The following is a 25736-nucleotide window of genomic DNA, read 5'->3' as shown; positions in this document are numbered from 1 at the left end:
CTGAGCGGGCAAGAAAGGGCGCAGAGGCGGCGCGGCGTCGGAACCGCGACCTCGGCGTGCAGAAGGCCCTCCCTCCGCTTCGGCTCCCTCTGGCGTCTCCCCTCGCTCAGGGGCCGGTCGGCGTCCCCATGGCCGGGACGCGGCGTGCCCCTCGCTAGTCGCTCTAGGCCCTGGCCCCGCGAAGGCTGAAGAAGCGCCCCTCCCTCCGGGCTGCAGCCAGGAAAGAGGAACAGTGACCGCGAGCCGAAGGCTGGCGACACGGAGTGCGAGCTGCCCCCGGAGCTGAGGAGATCGATCACCACAGCGACGACCCACAGGCGACTTTGTTTTCATCCGCCGCAACTGCGGCTCCCCCTCCTGGGCGTTTACTCAGCACACCTTCCCCGGGAAGCACCGCCAGCGGAAATGACGCCACAGAGGCGGGTGAGAAGGAGGACCCCTGGGGCGCTTCCGGATTCGCGCGGGCGGGACGAGGCGGGGCAGAGGTAGGAGGGGAATGGGAAGCGCGAGAGTTCGCCGGCCGCTGCTCCGAGAGCCGAGGCGGGAGGGAGAGAAGGTCTCGCGCGGGGAAGCGCAGGTGAGTCCGTGGTTCGGTCTGGCAGGCCCAGCCGTGGAGGGGATTGGGGAAGATGCGCGAGTGCTCCAGGAAACCGGCGGCCTGAAATCGTCTCCTTTTTTCCTCAAATGCTTTAGGGAAGGAAGAGGATTCGGCCTGGGCCCGCTCCTTTTAAATCGGCCTCGGCGCTCGCCAGGGCAATGATTAAAACGACGCACGTTTGGCATTTAAAGCCTTTTAATAAACCCCCTGATTCACGTTACTCCTCCTTACCCCCGCCACTGGCCTACGTGCTATCTCCCTTACACAGCGTCTCCTGCCTCTGTGCCTTTGCCCGGCGTGCACCCCGTGCCTGTCGTGATCTCGTTCCTCCTTCTGGTTCCCAGGACCCCTAGTCCTCTTTTAAGACTCAAATGCCTCCTCTCCCTGGAGGTCCTGAATGATTGCCCTTTCTTCCCTGACCTCAAGTTTTTGCTCTCCTCCCCCAAAACACGGTGTACTTTGTTTCTGTTTTGCTAGCTATCTGTTGTTTTGTCGCTTTAGAATGTAAGTTGCTGGAGAGCCGGGGTTGTTTGCTTTTATTTTTGTTTTAATAGTATGGGACACGGTGCCTGGTTACTTACTCACTAGCCTCTTAATTGAATTAAATTCGAAATAATTACATTTTTAGGTTTACTGACTTCCCTCCGTTGTAGGATTTCTTTTGTCCGAAAGTTCGTACCCTTTTTGTCTAATTCCTCCACCTGTATCACCAACCCTCTGCATGCACCTGCTTTTCCAGAGCAAAGAAAAGCCGCTTAATCTTCAGAAAAGCTGGAAGAGTATTGTGCTCCGTGCATATAGGATCTCTTACAGAGACCATCCAATGTTAAACCGGATTTATATTATACTGATGGTTAAGGAAGAACCACCCCTTAGTTGTGTAAATAACAACTGCTCTCGTTTGTAGAAAAGAATCACAGAGCAACCCGGAAGAGGAGATCGTGCAAGTATTGTTAGTTCCCTTCTATAGAGGAGGAAACCAAGGTGTGTAATGAGTGATTTGTCCATTAGTCATTGGCAACAGAGAGATACGACTTGGGTCTTCTGATTGCTAGCTGCAGAAGGGCATCACTGTTATGTGATGCACTGAGCACTGGATGTGGAGATAGGTAGCAATGGGCCACGAGTATAGGTAGTCCTGCCTCAGATTTCTCAGTAGCTATGGAACCATGGGAAAATCACGTAATGAATGGCCAAGATAGGTGCTGGGTAAGTCGAGGTTCATTTATTTTAAAAGCATTAAATTTTGGGCAAATCAGTTAATCTCTCTGGGCTTTAGTTTCCTCAGCGATAAAATGAAGAAATTTAGAGATGACTTCCGAGGTCAGTTGGTACACTAAATATGCATTTATTGTTCAGAGATTCTGTCTTCATTTGTAAAGTTGAGGGGAAGATTTTTTGTCCTTCCACAAGCATTCATTATGATCCTGCTGTGTACTAAGGACTGGGCTGTTTTGGAATGCAAAGGACAAAAACAGTACTTACCTTGGAGGAGTTCACATTGTGGTGAAAGGGAACAGGGACAGAAAAATATAAAAATGAAGTACAAAGAAAATATATACAGAGTAGGGGAAGGCACTAGTAAATGGAGAGGTCATAGAAAGACTTCATGTAGAATTTGAAATTTTAACCTGTCTTGAAGGAAAACTAAAAAGTGGAAATGAGATTATGTGTATAGTTTACCAGCATGGTTCAGTGATGGTCATATTTCCATTTATTGAATAATGATTGCTGATGGAGATTAGGAGCTTGACAGAGACAATTTGGTTAGAGTTCAAAGGTTGAAATGATTTTACATTTCCAAGGAATTATTTCTTTTATCTAGTTTTTAGTTACAAAAAGGCTGGTTGATAGTGTATGGACTGCTGGGTTTGTATTCTGAAAAACAGGAATACAACTCTTGTCACTGATACCTATTAACTATGGGGCCTTTTATGTGCTTCAAGCAACTCCCCAAGGCCCAGGTACTAGGTACTGGGACTTTGATCTGTTTCACTGTTCCTGTACTTATGAAATCATATAACCTGAGATTACAGGTTTTAATTTGACCAGAGAACTGGCTCAGGATTCAGGTAATATAGTAGAAAGTAAACTATTTCTGAAGTCCAGGGACCTGGACTAAACCAAAGTATTGAAAACCATGATAGAGAGAGAGAGAGAGTTCTTGGCTTCTCTTGAATTCAAATCGCCTAACCCAAATGAGCCACATTCTTGGATCCTGAAAGATCTAAAAGATGCAATTAGTGAGTCCTTGTTAGCAGTATTTAAAATATCATTCAAATGGGAAACATAACAAAATATTGGAGAAAGATAAGTGTCCCAATTTTCAAAAAAGGGAGAACAGATTGTGCAAAATGTAAGCCACATCATTAAAGGTGATTGTGTAATCACTTCCCAGTCTAGATGTTTGTGAGACTGTCATCAAAAGCAGTTGGTGCTGAAATAATCTCTTTTCCTTCTTTTGAGAGGCTCACCTAAGCTAGTAAAACATGAGAATATTGTGAATAATGTTTACTTAGATTGTAGCAATGCTTTTAATAAAATCTTTTACTAGACCTGTGGAGAATGGAGAACTATAGATTAGAGCTATGATCCATATAAATATATTTTAAACTGATTGGGTGGCTTGATTCGAAAGTAATAATTGTTAAGTATCAATTTTTCAGTAAAATATTCCTCCTCCCTCCCCTCCCCAAAGGATCTTTGCTTGGTTAGTTCTTTACTATTAGGTTGTTGTTGTTTGGGGTTTTTTTGGTGGGGGGGAATGACAGTATTTTCTTCATGACTTGTGTTATCAGTATCTTCACATATCTGCAGGTGCCATAAAGCTGAAAAGAATAGTTGACATAGAATCTTGGTAGCTGGAGCTAATAAAATGAAATTCAGTAAAGTCTTGTAACTGAACCAAAACTCCATTTTAGAGGTATCAGATGAGGCATGGCTAGACAAATGATGTTCAGGTTAAAAAATATCTGGGCATTTTAGAGGATTGCAAGCTCAGTATGAATCAGCAATGAGATAAAGCAGCCAAGAAAGCTAAAGGGAAAGCCTCATTAAGAGGATAACTTCAAGGGATAGTGAAGTGATAGTCCCATTGCACTCTGACTCTTCAGATTATATTCATTGAAACAAAGAATAAGCAGAAGAGGTCCAGAGTGGGATGACCAGGATGGTAAAGGGCATTGAGTCTAAGTTATGTGAGAATCAGTTGAAGGAAATGTGTAACCTGAAGAAAAGAAGAATCAGGAGACATGTTGGCTTTTGAATTTGAAGGGTTGTCTTGTGGAAAAAAGATTAGATTTGTACTATTTGAACCAAGATAGCAGAATAGGGAGCAGCCGGTAGAAGATGCAAATTTACATTTAATATGGGGGGGAGGAGGGAAGGAACGACTTCCTAATAAGTGAACTGGACTCTATGGTGGGTTTCTCCACTTTGGACTTCTTCAAGCAAAGTTATTTTATGGTTAAAAATCCTTTGGTATATTGATTTGGCTTAATGGACACCAAGGTTCCTTTCAACTGGAAACTAAAAACTCCCAACCTATAAAAATATTGGATTTAAAAGCTGAAAAACATAGAGATTATCTTATTTAACTCCTTCATTTGAGTAGAGGCTGTGAAATCAATTAGAGGAAAAATGACTTGGGATATAGGACTCCCCATTAGTAATTAGCCCCATCTAAAAATACCTTCTTCATTTTCCTGTTACAAGAAATCCCTACCATTAGATTAAGTCTTGACAGACTTAAAGAGATAGTGGAAGGTAGTATGGCCCAGTGTCCTGTGGTTCATGGGATCACAAAAAGTCAAGACATGACTGAATGATTAAACAAAAAAATTGCTGTTGTTCTCTATTAAAATATGTGTGGTACCTAATAAAGATTCATGAAAACAGTGCAGAAGTAAGTACTATCTAATCTCTAAGATACCTAAGCACAGAATAAAAATAGGCTCCATCTTTTTTTCTTAATAAAGAACATCATGAAATTACATTGTTAAAAAGATGTTATAATCTGTTTTCCTAGGAAACTATTTTGGCCCATGTTGATTATTATTTTTCTGAATGTTTGTTTACATAATGTACAGTGTTTATAAGTATTTTTGCTTCAATGTTTATTTTCTAAAATGTAGTTTTTCATATTAACCACTTGACAGCTAAAAGATTAAGAATATAAAATAACTATCACAATACATAGTCATTGTTTGAATATTTTTTGTTGAATTAAATAGGACCAAATACACAAGTTCTGATAGGAGTGACTGGGGAAATCATGGCGATATATTCTAAAAAAGATGTGAGTACAGTGAAGAGACTTTATGAAAGCACAGGGTGAGAGAAAGTTAAGGGAAAGAAGAATTGTCACAAAAGTTATGTGGCAAGTGGAGAGAAGCAAAAGCAGGAGTCAAAAGCCCGTTTCAAGCATGGGTTCCCAAGAGAACCTGAGTTACAAAGCTGTACTGAGATACTGTCTCATCCCTTACGTTCTTAAGTTTTAGCTACAGACCTGACATCATATGTACCTAATAATAATGTCTCATATGTACCTAAAGACCCAGATCACCAAATCATATTCTCTGCCAAAAACATCCCATAGCCTTCCTGTACTATGCAAAATGAATATCACAGAATCTCACAGGACAAAGACCACGAACAATTCATACTTCTCTACTCAACTGACTCTCATTTCTTCTACCACACTGAGAAGCTGGCTTATTCCTTACTCCCCATTGACATTTCCAGCCTCCTTTTTTGCATCATTCAGCAGCCTTGCCTCCTGTTTACTATATCCAACCACATCATTACTACAGTCATTTGTACAGAACTTGCTTCCTTGTCACTTGTCACTTCCTTTCTCAAGGAGTTGAGTATGTGGATTATAGTGTTTCTGTAACTCAAGCCCCTAGACTCATTTGGAAATATTAACATACAAATTGCTATTCCTAATAAACTCTTGACATCCCTGGTTTATTAACCTCTGACTTCCATGACTTACCAGTGTCTTACATCATTATGCCTCACTTACCTGATTATATCATTATACCTCACATCTCTGATTTTGAACTCTTTATTAACAATAATCTCTTGTCTCTCTGTGTATCCTTCCTCAGAAGAAAAACATTTTTCATCTTCATTATTATCACTGATTCCTTAAATCTTTTATTTCAGTTGACTTATCTCTCATTTGTTCTCATTTTCTTCAATTTAACTAATTCACCTGTAATGTGTCCTTTACTTTTAACTGCTTTACCTTTTGTACTACATCTACATGACATGTCATTTGTGTTGTACTACATCTACATGACATGTCATTTGTGTCAGTCTTAAACTTTGGTTGCCCTCCACCATCCATGTATTCTGCTGGAATTAATGTTCCTGGAGGAAATCCATCACACCACAAATTGATGTTCTTAAGTAAGTCATGTCTCACTATGACCCATTTTGGGATTTTCTTGATAAGGATTCTGGAGTGGTTTGCCATTTTCTTTAGCTCATTTGACAGATAAGGAAACAGACAAACAAGGTTAAGTGACTTGCCTATGGTCACAGAGCTAGTAAGTTTCTGATGTCTCCCATCACATCCAGGGGCATCTCCAGTCTTCCTCATCTAATATCTGGCCACTGGACCCACAAGATTCCAAAAAATAAAGTGAGGCTTGTGACCTTGCACAGCTTTACCTCATTCATATACTACTTACTCGCATGACTTGGCATCACCCCCCTGGTGTCATGGTCTTCAAGAATAAAGGATAAAACAACCTCTGTGAGTAGAAGCTACACTTTTCTTCTTTTCCTCCTTTGACATCTCGGAGTTCCGGGGATAGATTTCTTTCTTAAGGATCATGCTTTAAACCCAGATCACTCTGTCTCTCATTGATTGGCCAAAGAAAGCTCCTGGACCAAACCTACTTGGTCTTTGTTTTGGCCCTGATTGTCTGAGTAAATGTAAATAACAATTGTTATTTTGATCAGAAACTCTGAGGGTCTTCCCCTCCAGAATCCATTCCTTTTTATTTATTCATTTATCTCTTTATTTTTGACTATTCCTTATCTAGCATTATTCATCAAATCAGCATTGTCTCAATCAAACTGAGACCTGGTAAGGGCCTTGGCTTTAAAAAGGCCAAGTCTCTCACTGTATTCAAGGCCATCTTCAGTCTTTGTGATCTGTATCTTGCCACTATACCCAAGATGGTTTTGGTGCAGAAAATAAGGATAATGATCTTACTAACCCTCATTCAAATCCAGTTCATTTGCATGTCATAATATCACCTGTGTCAAGTTCATTTTAGAACTAAGGGCAAATAACTGCCCCCAGATTCATGCTATCTAATCTCAATTGGCGGCTCCTCATTGTTATATACCAGTCTTTTTATTCTTACTGGATTGACTATCCCACTTACCTTAACTGGTGCCTTCCTCAAGTTTCTAGTGCCATGCCAACTCCATTTCTCAAAACATACAATTTTCCTACAATTTTAAAGAAAATCTACTTACCTCTACTCCACGATTCAAAAACCCTCTACAAATTTATAATCTCTCTCCTTGATTGTGTATATGAAAAAGAGGTAGTTATCTCCTGTGTGTTCTGCCTTTTTCCTTCTCCACCAATAGCTTACTCCTAAAATAAATCCCTTTTTCTGCTTTATTACTGATCTACTGAATCATTTCTTGATGGATCAGACAGACTTAAATTGACCTAATCTTTAAAAAAAAAAAAATCTTCAGCTGTTCAAGTTGTAGTATGAATCCATAAATCCATTGTAAATTGTGTAAGTATCCATAAATTGTAGTATAAAATCCATCAATATAACACAGTCTAGTAGCAATGTTAACAAATAACATGAATTAACATGAGAATTTACACACTGTCCATTAGTTCATGTGCCAGGAATCCAATGATTCCTGTAAGCTTTGAAATAAACAATTTTTCATAACATGAATCAACATACAGAATTATACATCTCCATAAGTCCTAAAAATAGTCCCAAAGAAATCCATTGTCCGTTAGTTAGATTCTTGGGTTCCAGAGTTTGAGCTCTATAAATATTCAGGTAGATTGGATGTCCACACCAAGTCTAGTACCAGTATAGTAAGCCTCTGCAAATGGAGATATATCTAAAGAAGAGAAAAATCAGCAATGGTCAAAAAAACAGAATAAGTTTCTATTCCCTTTAGTCTTGGGATCAAGCTTATACATATTTGGCTGATGCATTTCTAGCCTACACAAAATAAGAAGGTTTAGTCTTCCTTCTTTCCCTTCCATATTATCCCTTCTCCCTTAAAAAATAAAAACCCTTCATTTGAACTGATCCAGCTCTTCAATCTATTGTTCTTACTCAAGCTTCATAATTTAGCTAATTAGCACTCTAAAGGACAATGATAAAGAAAAAAAGGCAATGAAATAATTCAAGAAATTTCCTAGAATTAACAATAGACACGTGTCTACAAGGAGACTCTTTTAAGAAAATAAGCCCCCTTCTCTGAAACTTAGTCTCTTACTCTTTAGGCACAGTAGCAATTTTCTATTAGTTTAATCTTGTAGAACATGAGGTATAGATAAATTAATCAGCCTTGATGCAGATCTTTGTCATTATTAGACCAAAATTGCATTGTCTGATTTCATCAACCTAGAAGCAAGAACAAAATAGAGAGGGCTTAAATGGAAAGGAAAATATAACTCCTCATGTTAACTTTAAAGAGATCAGTTTGTTTGTTGTCAGAAGAACAAGATACAAATCCTGATTTTTGCTTATACCCTTTCACTGCCAAAAGTATAACTCCTACAAAAATTGGCTATGTATTAGGGCAGAAAGGTAGAAATAGTAATCTGAAAAAAATTGTATTATTTCTGTAGTAAATATTATATGTAATGAAGGGCCAGGGGAAAAAAAGACTAAAAAATTAATTGGAAACTAAATAATCTGATCCTAAAGAATCAACAAATTATAGACACAAATGTAATTGTAATATTCTCTCTAAATGTAATATTCTCTCTAAAATGTAATATTCTCTGTTAAGGATTCTTGGGGTTTCTGGAAGCAGCCTTCGTTTCAGTTCAGTAATCACCACAAGTGCAGCCAGGGATTTAGGTCCAAATCTTTATTGTCTCTTTCCAAGTCTCCTGTCTGCCTTCTCTAGCTTCTGAATCTCCCCAACTTCCAAGAGTTTGTGCTTCAGCCTCTAGCCATAACAAAAGTGGAACATGGAATAAATCTGTCTCAGCCATCAAGAGCTTCTAGTGCACTTATCCTTTCTAAGTTGTATACTTAGAGTATACAACAATCATTATATGACTAGGAAACCATTATTTGTTGTTGGATTAAATCAATGCTAAACTAGATTTAACCATTGTCTCCTCAATTCCTCTTAGTTCTTTGTTCTGGCCCATGACATCTCCTTGTAGGATTAAATCAATCATACTGAAATGAACAAAGCTAAATTAGATGACTATTGTCTCTATCAATTCTACTGACTTAATACCTTGTAAGAACCCTTTGTTTCAAGTTCAGAGTTCTGGCCCATAACATCTCCTTGCAGGATTAAATCAATCATACTGAACCATGCTAAATTAGATAACTATTCTCTCTATCAATTCCACTGACTTAGTACCTTGTAAGATTCCTTTGTTCAGAGTTCTGGCCCATAACAGTCAATAATGAGACAACATACCAAAATTGATGGGAATAAGCCAAAGCAGTTCTTAGAGGAAGGCTTATAGCTCTAAATGCTCAATTGCATAAAATAGAGAAAGAGAAGAAATTTGAGTGTGCAACTAAAAAAAGTTAAGGAAAAAAACAAACCCCCAATTAAATACCAACTTTGAAATTCTGAAATTAAAAGAGGGAGATTAGTAAAAATGAAAGAAAATTATTGAACTAATAAAACTAAGAATTGGTTTTATGAAAAAATGAACAAATTAGATAAGTCATTAATTTGACTACAAAAAAGGAAAGGAAAGAAGAAAATCAATTTCTCAGTATCAGAAATTAAAAGGGGGAACTTTCTACCAATGAAGAGGAAAGTAGAGCTATTTTGCCCAACTGTATGCCAATAAATCTGATAAAAAAATGGATGGATAAAATGGATAAATACTTAGAAAAATATAGATGTCCCACATTAACAGGAGGAAATAAATTTTCTAAAATGGAGCTATTTAAATAAAGAAATTGAACAAGCTATTAATATATTCCCTAAGAAAAAATGTCCAGGGTCAGTTGGATTTGCATGTGAATTCTACCAAACATTTAAAGAACAATTAATTCCAATATTATGCAAACTATTTGGGAAAATAGGGAAAGAAGGAATCCTACCAAATTGTATTTATGTCATGTTGTCTAAACCAGGTAGGGTCAAAACAAAAAGACAATCATAAACCAATTTCCCTAATGAATATTGATGCAAAAATCTTAAATAAAATATTAGCAAAGAGTATAGCAAGTTATTACTAGGATAATACATCATGAACAACTCGAATTTTTACCAGGAATGTGGGGCTCAATTTTAGGTTCGATATTAGGAAAATTATTAGCATAATTGACTAAATAACTAACACATCATGATTATCTCAATAGATGCAGGAAAAGCATTTGACAAAATCCAATACCCATTCCTATTAAAAACACTAAAGAGTGTAGGAATAAATGGAGTTTTCCTTAAAATGCTTGATAACAGCTATTTAAAGCCATCAGCAAGCATATATAATGGTATATAAATGAACCATTCCCAGTAAGATCAAAAGTAAAACAAGGTTGCCCACTTTCACTATTACTATTCAATATTGTATTGGGAATGTTAGCTTTAGCAATAAGAGAAGAAGAAATAAAAGGAATTAGAGTAGGAAACCAATTTATCCATCTTTACGGATGATATACTTAGATGATCCTAGAGAATCAACTAAGAAACTACTAAAAACAATTCACAACTTGAGCAAAGTTGCAGGATACAAAATAAATTCACATAAATCATCAGCATTTTCATATGTTACCAACAAAGTCAAGCAGCAAGAGATACAAAGAGAAATTACATTTAAAATAACTATAGACAATATAAAATAGAAACACTTATCATACAAAGTCAGATCTAATCAACTGGGAAAATATCAAGTGTTCATAGATTGGCCCAAGCAAATATAATAAAAATTACAGTATTCCCTAAATGAATTTATTTATTCAGTGCTGTACCAATCAAACTCCCAAGATATTATTTTATAGAGCTAGAAAGAAATAACTGTTGGAATCTTTACAAAGTGTTAAGACATTGGAGTTGATAGAGACAATATTTATCTGGTTTGGCGTGGTTCAGTGTGATTGATTTGATCTTAGAAAGAGATATTTTGGGCCAGAACCTGAAACAAGGTACTAAGTGGAACTGATAGAAACAGTGGTTAAATCTAGTTTAGCACTGATTTAATCCTACAACAAATAATGGTTTCCCACTGATATAATGATGGGTGTGTACTCAGTGCACAGCATATAAGCAAGAAGCTCTCAGGGCCACGGGACACTCTGGAAGAAAGCCTACAAGCCCTATCTTCCAGGCAAGAGAGATTCATTGCATCTTTCAACTTGGTGCTGGCTGAAGAAAGCAGAGGCAGAAGCCAAGGACAAAGCTGCAAGATCTCTTGGAACCAAGCAGAGAATTAGGCCTCAACTAACTGGGCTATTTTGGAAGGAGAAATAAACGTTTGCATTTTTACCAGCTGGCTGCATTTTGGAGTAATTATTCAATTGTAACTGAAACCAAGGCTGCCTCCAGAAAACCTTCACATACCACATTTGTATTCTGCTAAGTTTGCTACTAGTAAACTGTGTTAGTAGCTTTTTTATATGTTAATTTTTTTCCCCACTCACAAAACTGCTATTCTAGTAAAAGCTGGACCATTGCATTGGTCTTGGAGTCTTTTTCCTCTCCAATCTAGCTGCCAATATAATTTTTCCTAAAGTGCAGGCCTGTCCATCTCACTCCTCTATTCAGTAAATTCAAATGGTCCTGATTGCTTTTCTGTTGGTTGATGACATCAGAGTCCTAAATTTCTAAAGGCTCTCTGGGTGTAACCTCAGCTGCTATCATGCCCCACCTGTCCTTTGATTGATACTTAGGAGTTGAGCCCTACCTCTTACTTCTCTGGGTCAATCTACATTCCGAGGCCCAATGGAAGTGCATTTTGGGTATGGGGTTTGGGATTTTCTCTGACCCTGTCTTCTCTTTCTATCTCCATATCTGCAATGAGCTCTCAAATGTCCAACTTTTCCACACTGAAAACATGGATGAATTTCTCTAGAAGTCCATTGCCAAGAGGGACCCTGTCTTTCCATGTTCATCATAGTTTGGGTATAATAAGCATTTGTGCCCACTGTGGCACAGCGTCTTATGATCTCTTCTAAAGGAGCATCTTTGTCTAATCCCCATATAATTCTTTTGCAAATCTCATTGGCATTTTCCTTAGCCAGATGTTAAGTCATTATTTCTGTAGCAGCATTATCTCCAATGGTTCTGATTACTGCCATTTGCAAATGTCCCACAAAATCTGCAAAAGGTTCATTGGGACCTTACTCTATTTTTGTGAAAGCTTTATTTCCATCTTTCTGTTCAGGGAAAGACATCCAAGCTTTTATTGCAGCCTTAGAAATCTGCTCATACACTGTTATAAGATAATAAATCTGTTCTGAATTCTCTGTATACTGACCTTCACCAGCTAGTTAGTCAAAAGTGATTTGTCCAATAGTTCCTGTTTGCCTATTGCGTTGGGCTTGAATCCTACATAATTCATGAAACTCCAAAAGCCACAACAAATTTTGTCCCGGTTCTAAGCATGTTTTCGCTGTGGATTTCCAGTCATTTGGGGTTAAGATTTCATAAGACAAATTATCTACATCTTCACATCTTCACATAAGATGATGTAGTCCCATAAAGATAACAATTAATTTAGAGGAACAAAAGGTCAAGGATTTTGAGGGAATTAATGAAAAAAAAAAATGCAAAAGAAGGTGGCCTAGCTGTACTTGACCAAAATCTCATAAAACCATTTGGTATTAGCTAAGAAATAGTTGATCAGTGGAATAGGTTAGATTCACAAGACACAATAGTCAATGACTGTAGTAATCTAGTGTTTGATAAACCCAAAGATCCCAGCTTCTGGGATACGAACTCAATATTTGACAAAAATTACTGGGAAAAATGGAAATTAACATGTCAGAAAATATACACTACATTGACCTACACTAACACCCCATTCCAAGATATGGTCAAAATGGGTTTATGATTTAGACATAAAGAATGATGTTATAAGTAGATTAGAAGAACAAGAAGAACAAGGGATAGTCTACTCAGATCTGTGGAGAAGGAAGAAATTTGTGGCCAAAAAGAACTGGAGTACATTGTGGAATGCAAATATTAAATTCGAGAGTTTTTGTACAAACAAAACCAATGAGGACAAAATTAGAAGGGAAGCCATAAACTGGGAGAAAAATGTTTACATTCAAAGGTTCTGATAAAGGCCTCATTTCTAAAATATATAGAGAATTGATTCAAATTTGTAAGAATTCAGGCCATTCTCCAATAAATGGTAAGTGGATATGAACAGTTTTCAGATGAAGAAATTGAAACTAGAAAGGGTGCTCTAAATCACTACTGATCAGAGAAATACAAAATAAAACAATTCTAAGGTACCATTACACACCTCAGATTGGCTAAGATGACAGGAAAAGATAATGGCGGATGTGGAAAAACTGGGACACTTAATACGTTGTTGGTAGAACTCTGAATTGATCCAACCATTCTAAAGAGCAATTTGTTTTTTGGGGGTTTTTTTCATAGCACAAGTTATATGTATGGGTAATTTTACAGCATTGACAATTGCCAAACCTTTTGTTCCAATTTTTCCCCCATTCTCCCCACCCCCTCCCCTAGATGGCAGGATATTAAAGTATAAATTAGATATACAATAAGTATATATGACCAAACCATTATTTTGCTACACAAAAAGAATCGGACTCTGAAATATTGTACAATTGGCCTGTGAAGGAAATCCAAAATGCAGGCAGGCAAAAATATAGGGATTGGGAATTCAATGTAATGGTTCTTGGTCATCTCCCAGAGTTCTTTTGCTGAGCGTAGCTGGTTCAGTTCATTACTGCTGCATTGGAACTGATTTGGTTCATCTCAATGCTGAAGATGGCCAGGTCCATCAGAATTGATCATCATATAGTATGGCCCTGAAGAGCAATTTGTAACTGCCCAAAAGAGCTATCAAGATGTAAATACTCTTTGATCCAAAAGTGACTCTACTGCATCTGTATCCTAAAGAGATCATAAAAGAGGGAAAGAAATCCATATGTACAAAAATGTTTTTTGTTGTGGCAAGAAACTGGAAACTGAGTGGATGCCCATCACTTGGAGAATGGCTGAATAAATTATGGTATATGAATGAAATGGAATGTTATTGTTCTATAAGAAACAATCAGCAGGATAATTTCAGAGAGGCCTGGAGAGACCTCCACGGACTGATGCTAAGTTAAATGAGTAGAAACAAGAAAACATTATACACAGCAACAAGATTATGTGATCATCAACTGTGATGCATATGGTTCTTTTCAACAATGAGATGATTCAGCCCATTTCCAGTGACCTTGTGATGATGAGAGCCATCTACACCCAGAGAGAGGACTGAGTGTGGGTCACAACATAGTGTTTTCACTCTTTTTGTCGTTTGCTTGCATTTTGTTTTCTAATTTTTTTCCATTTGTGATCTGATTTTTCTTGTGCAGCATAATTGCGGAAATATGTATAGAAGAATTGCATATGTTTATCATATATCGAATTACTTGCCCTCTAAGAGAAGAGGAAAAAAAATTTGGAACACAAGATTTTGCAAGAATAAATGTTGAAAATATCTATGCATATGTTTTGAAAATAAAAAGCTTTAGTAATATATAAAAAAAAATTCCTTTCCCTTTATACTCATCCTTATCACCACTTAACCCTCCCCCCCTTATCTCCTCTTTGAAGTTCTCATAATGCAGCTTTTAACATTGCTGACAGCTTCCACTATTGATTGTATTTTATATATTTATATATAATGCTACAGAATAATAGGCTTGTGGAAAAAAACAAAAAATGTGGAGGGGAGTTTAAGGTTTGTGCTCCAGTTAAAAGGGAAGCCAATAATTTCCTTTTAAAAAAAAAAAAAAAAAAAGGAGCCCAGGTACTCTCTCCTAAACTTGGCTGAGTAATCGGGCCAGATTTTAAAACAGAAGGGAAAAACCCATTACAATGAAAATGAGACAACAAAGAGTTAACATTCATTACTAATTTTAATTTTAACAGCAGTCTGAATCCTATTGAACACCAAAAGCAGCAACTCAAGAATTGCTTAAGGGACTGAAGAAAGACATGGTTTTAGTCAAAGAAACTTGTAAGGATATAAAAGGAAACTGTACAGAAGAGATCACTGTAAGACAAAATACTGCTAGAAATAGCAAAAATGAGAAGTGATAGAGTAGAATGAAAAATTGACTATACAAGCTCAAAATATAGTCTAAAAAATTGATAGCAGTACATGAAAAAGTAATCCTTGTTGAAGGCAAATTGCCCAAAATAATAATATACTTGCAAGTAAAAAAAATTCAGCAGGAAGAAACCTTATATTCAAGTCTTCCATGTACGTTATCATCAAAAACTCCAAAACTAGAGGTAAAGAAAAATTAGTCAACTTCAAGAAAATCAGTGATGTCAGAAAGCACTATTTAGTTTTCCATCAAATTTCTTGATTCAAATAATGAAAAAATGGGCAGTTGCCCAAATGATATATACACACATCCTTAAAACTAAAGAGACACAGACTTGGTTCCTAGAGTCTGTTTTCCAGCAAAAGTAAGCATTCTTTTTAAAGGCAGGAGAATAACATTTTAAAAACATAGAAGCTTTCAAAGAATTATTTTGTGAAGACTTCTCAGTGAAAAGAATTCTCGTCAGCAAAGTGCAGCATTTTCTTCAAGCAGAGAAAGATTTTCAAATAGGGAATCCTAAACCATTTTGATAACTAGAGTTGTAATTAATAATAACTTGGATTAGATCATTTCCTTCACTTACTGTGAATTGAGATATAATTGCCCTCAAGTAACTTAGATCCTATTGGGGAAATGTGTGAATATAAACAATTGAATACAAGGAAATTTGAGAGGGGAAAATCACTAATAACTGAGTAGATGAAGGAAGTTTCTGGGAGAACCAGTCAACCAGCATTTATTAAATAATTGATCAGCAAGTATTAAGGGCCTACAACATATCAGGCACTGTGAATGCAGACAGGGAAGAGGGAGATGGAATGACCTGAATACCAAACAAAAAGAGGGACAATTTGGATGTATTATAGGATACAGAAAGAAAAAGTAATGTTCAACTAGACTGGAAAGATAGGTTGGGACCAGATCATATATAAAATTTTAAAATCTAAACAGAAGAGTTTATATGTAATCCGAGAGACCTTGGGAAACTTTTTAAGTTGGTTGAGTAGCAAGATCGCATGGTCAGACATGAGCTGAAAAATTATTTTGGCATTCAGCACATAGGATAGCCTGGCACAATGAGAGATTCGGTTCCCGGAAACCGTTTTAGAGACTGTTTTAGTAATTTAGGCAAGAGATACTGAAGGTCTGAAATAAGAAGATATGAGTGGAGTGGAGAGAAGGGATTAGATGTAGGAAATGTGAAAGTAAAACAACAATCAATCTGTGCTTGATGCTGGGGGAATATAGATGATGTGGTTGAGGCACCAGATTATGTGATTTAGGAGAGCACCAGGGTTCGATTATGTGAAGAATTCACAATGGCCATTCTCCTTAGCAAAAGGTAGATGTATTTAGAAGTGATTACAGACAAAAAGAATACAATACAATAGAAACCAGGAGTAGTAAGTATGAAGTAGAGTTGAGAGAGCATATAGCAAGGAAAGAAGCTTTAAAAATTAAAGAACACTTTCCAGTTGGGAATCTGGAAAACCTTCATAGAGAAAGTAGTGTTTACATTATATGTTGAAGAGAGGAGGAAAGTGAGAGTATGCCTTTTAGGCATGTAGAATAACATATATAGTGACTGAGAAAATGGGTGTCACCCAGTGTGAAAAACAAAGATGTATTTGATAGAATTTCAGAGTACTGTAATGTACTATGAGCCTAGAAAGATGGCTTGGGGCCAGATTGCAAAAGGTAGAAAGAATAAACACAAATAAACATAATAATAGCATTTATACAGTGTTGTGGTTTTTGTTTGTTTTTGTTTTGGTGAGTAAATTGGGGTTAGGGTTAGGGTTAGTGACTTGTCCAGGATCTCACAGCTAGAAAGTGTTAAGTGTTTGATGAGGTATTTGAATTCAGGTCCCTTTGACTTCTGGGCCAGTTTTCTATCCACTGCACCACCTAGTTGCCCCAATGTATGGTTTTTTGTTTTGCAAATATTAATTTACTTTATGCTCACAATCCTGAGAAGTAGGATTATCCTTGTTTTACACATGAAGAAACTGAGGCAGACAGAAGTTGATTAAGTGAAGAAGTCCTGTTCCTGTGCTCAATTAACAAATGTTTTCTAAGGGGATAAAAAGATAAAAATGAGTCTGTTTCTGGCCTCAAAAGGCATATTATATTCAGGCATTTGCCCTATCCTATTGCCTAACAAATTTCTGCTCCTCTAATCCCAGTTATCTGAAAACATCTTTGTTATGCTCCCCTTTTCTCATCTCTTGATACTATTTATCTCACCCTTAGTCCTCTTCCTCCCCCTTTTCCTAATCTCCTTTGTCCTTTAGAATCCTCTTTATCATCTACAGAAATCTAGGTTCCAAGATGGAATGTGAAAAGAAGAAAACTAGAACAGAAATTAGATGAGGAGAAGTGCTAAGTCTTTTTTAATCTTTGTGTGCCCCACCCTTCAATCACATATAGCAAGCATCCTGCATATGCATCCTGAGAACAGAAGACCTTAACATGTTTTGAAGCTGAAATTTTGCAAACCTTTCATGTGTGTTTTTCTAATTCCTTGTGAGCTCCTTGAGCCCAGGACTAATTTTTTTGCCTTTCTTTTTTATCCTCAGTATTTAGCCAGGTACTGATTTGGAATATTGTTGTACATTCATTCAGATCATGTCTGATTCTTTGTGATTCTGTGTGCTCTTTTCTTGGCAAAGGAATTAGAAAGTGGTTTGCCATTTCCTTTTCCAGTGCATTAAAGCAAATTGAGGTTAAGTGACATGTCTAGGGTCATAGCAAGTGTCTTGAGATCAGAGCTCATTTCTTCTTGATACCAGGCCTAGTGCTTTATTAACTGAGCAATTTAACTGCCTCATCTGAAACTTAGTAGATGCTTAATAAATAAATGCATGTTGACTGACTGGTTCTTGTTCTTCCATTAGAATATGGCCTTCTTGAAAGTAAGGACTAATTTTTTTCTATTTGTAAGCCTGGTACTTAGCACAGTTCCTTGAACATAATAAACTCTTAATTTTACTCTCAAGACAGACCTACCAGAGACTGTGCCTGAGCATATATGCATCTTTCCCCACAGCCCCAGCCATTTTCACAAATTTTCTTGAATGAGAACCATTCACACTGGAAAAAACATGGACAGTCAAGTGCTTGTTATTCATATTTTGTGATTTGGACCTGTGTGGTATGGATATATGGCTTTGTATTGTGGTCAGACAGTACACATAGGTAGTGAACGGGGCCAATAATTAAATAAGAAGTTACATTGCTTTTGGGAAATTGCAGAGTCCATTTAATATCATCAAGCTCCTTGAAATAAGAGCTCATGTTTTTACCACCACTATTCTTTTGGAGATGCCATCATGATAACAAGCAGTTTCTGAAGAATTCAGATTTCAGATAATACAAAAGATAAAAGAAAATCACATGGGGGACATGAGTAAACTACTGTCATTTCCTTAGAAAAAAGTAATTTAAGAAAATTAATCTAACCTGGAAAGACTTACATGAACTTATGCTAAGTGAAATGAGTTAGAACCATGAGAACATTGTACACAGCTACAACAATATTATGTGATGATCAAGTCTAACGGACTTGGCTCTTTTCAACAATGAGATGATTCAAGCCAATTCCAATATATTTAGAAGAACTGCATATATTTAGCCTATATTTTGATTATCTGCTATCGCGGGGAGGGTATGAAGGGAAAGGGAGGAAAAATTTGGAACACAAGGTTTTGGAAGGGTGAATGTTGAAAACTATCTTTGCACGTATTTTGAAAATAAAAGGCTATTTAAAATTTTTAAACAAAAGAAAATCAGCCTAAAGTATTATCAAAGAAAAATATAATTAGAAAATGAGGTAGAATGGTTTCATAACAGTAAAAATGAAGAATATTTAACAGACATCCTTTTTATGTCATGTTTTTAAATGCATAAATCTAAATGCATGAGATTAAATTATGAAACAATTTTATTGGAATCTATTTACTAGAATATGAAACCTGTGACCTGGTGGAAGGCCACCTGTGTAACCTCCCACTCTCTGAGATTAATGATTGCCAGGACCTTACAAACCAATCTTCCCTGGATAGACATGGAGACAAGACTGATGTTAAAGTGCCAAACAGCCTTTCTTTATTGGTGTTCTCAGCAGGGGTTAGCAGGAAGCAAGGGCAAGTGTATGTATGTCTCTGTATCTGTCTCTCTGCTTCCCTGAATCTCTCTACATCTCTGCTTCTCTCCGCATCCTTCTCTTGCCTATGGCAAAGCTGACCATTTATATTTACTCTCCTCAGGATTACCCTGTGCCTAACCCACTCAACACTGCATAGGTGGATCCACAGAAGGGAGACACCTGGAGTTAGTGCTTCATCCTAAGAAAAGCTCTAACACCTGTAAGACACAACCTCCTGCCTCAGAGGCCAAGCCCCTTTCTACCTCATGGGTCCACCCTAGTAGCTGACGTGACATACATGGCAATTCTCAGCAGGAAAGTCTCTAACACACTGATACATAACTTATACAGAATGAGGACATATAGATAGGATGCATAACTGCCTCCCTACTCCATTCCTGCAGACCCCTTTTCCCTGTAGGAAGTTTTTCTCAAAACCTCCATTCTGGGGAAAGGCTCAGATCAATCATCCCCCATTTTTTGAACTTCACCAACAGACTCCCACTTTTCAGCTCCTCTATCTTTCTTTTGCTTGTGTTTGTTAACCCCAGCACTGAGCATAGTGCTTGCACATAGTAAGCACTTGATCGATACTTAATAATTGATTGGGAAAGTATTGAAGATAAAAAACTACTTGTACATATTGCCTTGAAGAATAAGCTATTGAGTTACTTTTAGAAAAGACTTAAAATTGTTTTTGCAAATTTTGTTAGATTCTAGATTTATAATAGTTTGATCAGAACATTTACATTTCTTTTCAAAAAAATAAGCAGGTTTTATTCTCTTACGTTTTACAGAATGGAAACAGATTATAGTCACGTGGAGCTTAGCAGTAACACGGAAATAGAAGATTCTGCATTTCAAGATTTTGAAAGAACAGATGTAAAAGACATGAGACTAGAAGCCGAAGCTGTTGTGAATGATGTTCTTTTTGCTGTTAGCAACATGTTTGTCTCCAAAAGCCTGCCTTGTTCAGATGATGTTGCATATATCAATGTGGAAACAAGAGAAAGGAACAAATACTGTCTGGAGCTCTCAGAAGCAGGGCTTAGGGTAACTCATTCTTCTTTCTAGGGAAAAAAAATTTATTTGAGTAAGATTTTACAACTTTTTAAGATTATATATATGAGTTACTGGATGTATTTTTTTTTTTTTTAAAGATTTGTTACTTTATTCAAAAATCTTTGGGTAAACACAGGGAAATATAAAACTTTGAAGGAACATTTGGTTTAGGTTTACTATCGCTGCCTATCATTTTTTTCAAATCCCTTTTTCACCCACAATTTAATCATCAGCAAGACTGCATTAATAGTCCTGCTTGTTAGATAAGTTAATTTCTCATTGGGTGACATCTTGTATACTTGGATTCAGACTTTAAACAAATTTTAAATCACAAGGGAAAGTCAAGTCTCTAAATTTCTAAGAGGCGTCCTATTGACCTAGACCAACCCTCTTTGTCTTAGGAGATCTTAGCAAGAGGAGATACTACTACAGACTAAATGAGGTGAGAAGAATCTGAAAGGTGAGATTTCATACAATAAGAAAGTTCATAGAAAGTCATTTCTTCGTGGACTCTAATGTACTCATCTGAGTTTCCTAATTTTATAACCAGAACTATAAATTTAAAATATATGGTCATATTCATTTAAAAACCAGTTATCAATCATTTATTAAGCATCAGCAATGTGATAGATACTGTACAAAAAAACTGGCAATACAGATGCAAAAATGAGATAATTTCTGTCTTCAAAGTGCTTATATTCTGAAATTTTCATCATAAATATTATCATAATTTTATTGTCATTAAAAAATTTCTCATTGTGATTGGAGATACAGTTAGATCCTTAATTTAAAAAGCAATGTACTAGCTATCAAAACTTCTGAATAGAATCAAAGGTAGCTGTAGTCTTAGTAATTTCTTGAATTTTCCTTTGCCCTTATATCTCTTTTATTTAAATAAGGAATTCCTTTCAAGATATAATATGTTGTTGTGAAAAGCAGAGACTATCATTACATTGCAATGTATGTCATTTATCTTCGTGCTTTATGGACACATAAGTCTTTTTTAGTGATAAAAGCCCCACACAAATTAGAGTGGTATATCTATTTTGCCAGTTGAGATATAGAAATCCTACATATTATGTTGTCTTTGTTAGATTAGCTTGTATATTTAGAGCAGATTCAAAGAAAAAGGAATTCTTAATTCACTAAGGTTAATATAGATGGGCTATATGATTTTAGAGATGCTACAATGAATTTATAGTATCCAGCAATTGGGATAGATAGCATAAAGCCCTAAAACTACATTCAAGTAAATGGCATAATTTACAAATGTAAATTGATTAAACATCTCATTTCCATCCAGTGAATTCATTTCTAAATGCCTTTACTTACAAATGTGATTTGAAATAAAGGTGATATTCCATAGTCAAAAGTGTCCAGTTAATAAGAACTTTTATGTGGTTGAACATGAAGTGTTAAATCTGTACTAATTTATTATTGCTTTAATAGAGGAATGTGACATGCTATAGTTAAATGTCTATAACTCTGTAAATGTCTGTAACTGTGTTATAGGAAATTAATAATCATTAGCATTTAGTATTCACTCAAAGAATTAATAAGAATTACTGCTAAAGCACTAAGAGAAAATAAGATAAATAAGAGCCCCGCCCAAGGGAATTTTATAAACCAGTTGAGGAATTAAAATGCATATAATTAATTGATTCTTAGTGCACAATATTCTTTCTTCCTCTAGCATTATTATAGGAAGCATAATACAAGAAAGGGAGAAAAAAATGTCATGTGTTCATGAGAAAAATTATCCAGTTTGGCTGGAATATAAAGGGTGCATTGTGAAACAACATAGAACAGTGAGTTTGTACTTTACCTCCTTTGAAGGATGGTATGAAGTCTAATGTCATAAAAACTTTCAATTAATTTAAATTTTTTTTAAAAAATTAAGTCAAAAATTGCATCAAACAAAAAATTTTTTATTTATATTTATCGAGTATTATATTAGATGTCTGTGAGGAGTACAAGAGAGATAGAAGAGTTTCTGTCTTCCATGTGGACAGATAAAAAATTATCAAATACCCCATAATCTCAGAGTTGACATTTATTCTATACTAAATAGGTGCATTACACTAAAAAACATATAAATGGTTTTAAATGTTCCAGTTTACCTTTTTAACTATTTCTTTTGCTTTAGGGCTTTTTTTTTTTTTTTGAGGAAGAGCTGAAAAGTTAGACCTTATTGTTCTTAAAGGTTGAAAAGGTGCTAAGAAGAAAATTTTATTTAGATTGTTTTATGGTCTAGAGCACTTGCTGTCAAACTTATCTAGAAATGGATCCCTTTGACCAGGATGTAATGATTTACAATAAGACAAATTAACATTGTCTGTGTCCTATTGTATTTTTATTTTGCTAAACATTTTCCAATTTCATTTTAGTCTGATTTGGGAGTTTTTCCCAGTGCTTGAACCCTTACAAGTTTGGCACCTCTGGTCTAGATTATATTTTTCTTAAATAGTAAATAAAACTTTTGGTCATTTTAGTTGTGTCTGAGTCTTTGTGACCTCATTTGAGGTTTTCTTGACAGACACTAGAGCTTGCCGTTTCTTTTTCCAGCTCATTTGGTAGATAAGTAAATTGAAGCAAGCAGGCTTAAGTGACTTATCCAGCGTCACCCAGCTAGTGAATGTCTGAGTCTGGGTTTAAATTCATGAAGAAGGGTCTTCCTGACTCCAGGACTCATGCTCTAGTCACTGCATCATATAGTTGCCCATAAAACCTTTTAGAGAATTGAAGATTCTCTAATAGAAAATCTTTTAGTTCTCTTCTAGCTCAAAATTGTATCATCCCATTTTTCAAGAGCATCCTTTTTAAATGCCTCTTCAATACTATAGTATTTGCTTGAATATTTTCCTTTCCAATCCAAGATTATTGTTGTAAGTTTTACTGATAAAAATACTGGTATTTAGTAAGCAATTTTACCAAAAATTAGTAAAAAAACAAACCAAAAGAAGCAAGTCTTTCATAAGACACATATTTTGTTATGCCTTTCACTATTGACTCAGAAATTAATTCATTCGAAATCAAGCAAAAGAAACACAATTGTATCTAATTATTTGATTAATTATTGGCATTTCTCTCCTAGGTGGTGGGTTATGCTTTTGACCAGGTGGATGATAATATACAAACTTCCTACCATGAGACAGTATACTCTTTGTTGGATACCCTTAGTCCAGCATACCGAGAAGCTTTCGGAAATGCACTCCTAAGAAGACTGGAAGCTTTGAAACAGGATGGACAGTCATAATTTATTCTACAATATAAACTTTTCTTTGGGCTTGCTGCTGGAAACTTTGAATTTAGACCCTAGATTCTTGCTAATGAATATAATATGAAATAATTTTTTGTTTTGTTTTTCGGCATTACTGTTTGCTTCAAATATAGGCTTCTCATTCCAAGCAGTATTAATAATAAACTGCTCTTGTTACTTCTTCCACCTAGGGAATTTGGCAGCCTTTGATTTGTGATATAGATCATGAATATGTTTAGATTTCTTTGGAATACTATTTCTGCATTTTGAAAACAAAACAGTATTTTATTATAAAAATGCAGGGCTTTAATGCATCTAGCATTACATGTGGAATTCTAGAGTTGCCTAATAAAATTGGCATTCTAATTAATTCTCTACAATTTTAATCCAGCTTGCTAAATCAGGGGTTCAATATTAGGTTGGACTGAATTTGTAGTGATTATTTTGCTACTGGCCTTACAGGGAACAAATCATCAACTAGTTTCCCCTGCACAAACTTTGAAATTGCTTAAACTATTTATATTAGTGTGAATTGATAAAAAAAAAAAAAAATGTATATAACTTATCTAGTATTGTTGTGCTAAATGACACAGGGATTAGCAGTTTTATGTATCCTATTTGCAACAGTCAGCCAGCTAAAAAAGGATAAACCTTTAGCCTATGAATGTAAAAATTACTATCTAATCTCTAAGATACCTAAGCACAGAATAAAAATAGGCTCCATCTTTTTTTCTTAATAAAGAACATCATGAAATTGCATTGTTAAAAAGATGTTATAATCTGTTTTCCTAGGAAACAATATTTTGGCCCATGTTGATTCTTATTTTTCTGAATGTTTGTTTACATAATGTACAGTGTTTATATATTCAAAAGTATTTTTGCTTCAATGTTTACTTTCTAAAATGTAGTCCTTTGGTATCCTATGATGCTTCCCTCTTTCCCTTCAAGTGTACAGTGTTTTGTGTCAATGCTAAATCTACAATGTAATAATGCATTGTATAGGTTTGAAACCAAAGGACATATGAAGCATTCAAAGACTAATATTTGGAAAAAGGATACTCTGTATTTTGTATTTTACTACAAGTACTAATATTTGTAAGTTTATTTTAACTGAATCATGCTGCTATGTGTTTTCAGGTACATGTTGGATGGGAACAATGGGGATTGGTTTTTAAATAATCAACTAACACCATAGTAGAAGTAAAATTCAATACTTGGATAAGTTTCCTGAGTCTCCTGAATTTGCAAAGTGTTATTCTTTGTTTAATAATAAAATATGCTCCTTTTTGTTCTGATTAAATATTAATTTGTATAGGCCAGAGCAAAAGTAAAATTAACTTTTTGTAGTCAATTATTATTGACAAATTATTGGAATGCTTTCATTAAGTTTCAGAGGATTCAAAAATGTGTAGCTTTGTTTTCAATGCTTAATAGTAAAAACAAATCTACATTTAACTTAAAATTTCTCATGGTCATTTTCAAGCTAAATGTAAAAAATTGATATGTCTCAATAAACATTTCCTTAATTTTAGTTAAAGTATGAAGAAAAATGGGTTTTTTGCTTGGAGAAAATTGAAATTGCTGATTTTATGAGTTGTTTCAGGGCTCATTAGTTCTCATGTAACAATTCTATATTTCTTTAATTATGTATTAGAAGGATTAATTTGGTTGCTAGTCTGAGAAAAAGAGATTGATTTATTCAATTTGTAGACTCTTCACTGTTGATTTTAATTTAAAATTATGTTGATTTGGATCTATAAAATATGGGTTGCACTTCCTATCTTACACCAGTTGCAAAGAAAGCACTTTGTAAACCTTAGAGCACTATAAAATGTTAGTAGCCTTTGTTGGCATACATAAGAATTTTAATCATTACAGATTTCAACTTTGCCTTAGCTATTTGAAGAATTCATTCAGAAGGTTTTTAAAGGAAATTGTGTTTTCTTAGCTTTTTAAAAAAGCTATATTTAATAAAAATAAACTTATTAGTTTTAAGATTGAACAAGCACTATGGTTAATTTTAACTGCCACATAGAATTTTCCACTATCACATAGTGTTAACTTTAATCTTTTTTAAAGAGCTTAGTAGCTTCATAATTAATTTTATTTCTTTTTCTGGGTAGTTTGGGAGAACTGTTGGTAAATATGTGTATAAATGCA

The 25736-nt window shown here is 35.6% G+C and overlaps 1 protein-coding gene across 1 annotated transcript; it reads left to right on the top strand.

Annotated features, from left to right (window-relative positions):
- Positions 1–440: 440 nt before the first annotated feature.
- GSKIP (GSK3B interacting protein) lies at positions 441–25581 on the top strand. Its single transcript, XM_031953300.1, has 3 exons — positions 441–577; positions 20053–20308; positions 23412–25581. Exons 2-3 carry the CDS (start codon positions 20054–20056, stop codon positions 23571–23573), a joined length of 417 nt encoding a protein of 138 aa, XP_031809160.1. The 5' UTR covers positions 441–577; position 20053; the 3' UTR covers positions 23574–25581.
- Positions 25582–25736: the final 155 nt, after the last annotated feature.

Source organism: Sarcophilus harrisii, chromosome 2 (genome assembly GCF_902635505.1).
Source record: "Sarcophilus harrisii chromosome 2, mSarHar1.11, whole genome shotgun sequence".
NCBI classification, from domain to species: domain Eukaryota; kingdom Metazoa; phylum Chordata; class Mammalia; order Dasyuromorphia; family Dasyuridae; genus Sarcophilus; species Sarcophilus harrisii.
This window is presented reverse-complemented; position numbering and strand designations above follow the sequence as displayed.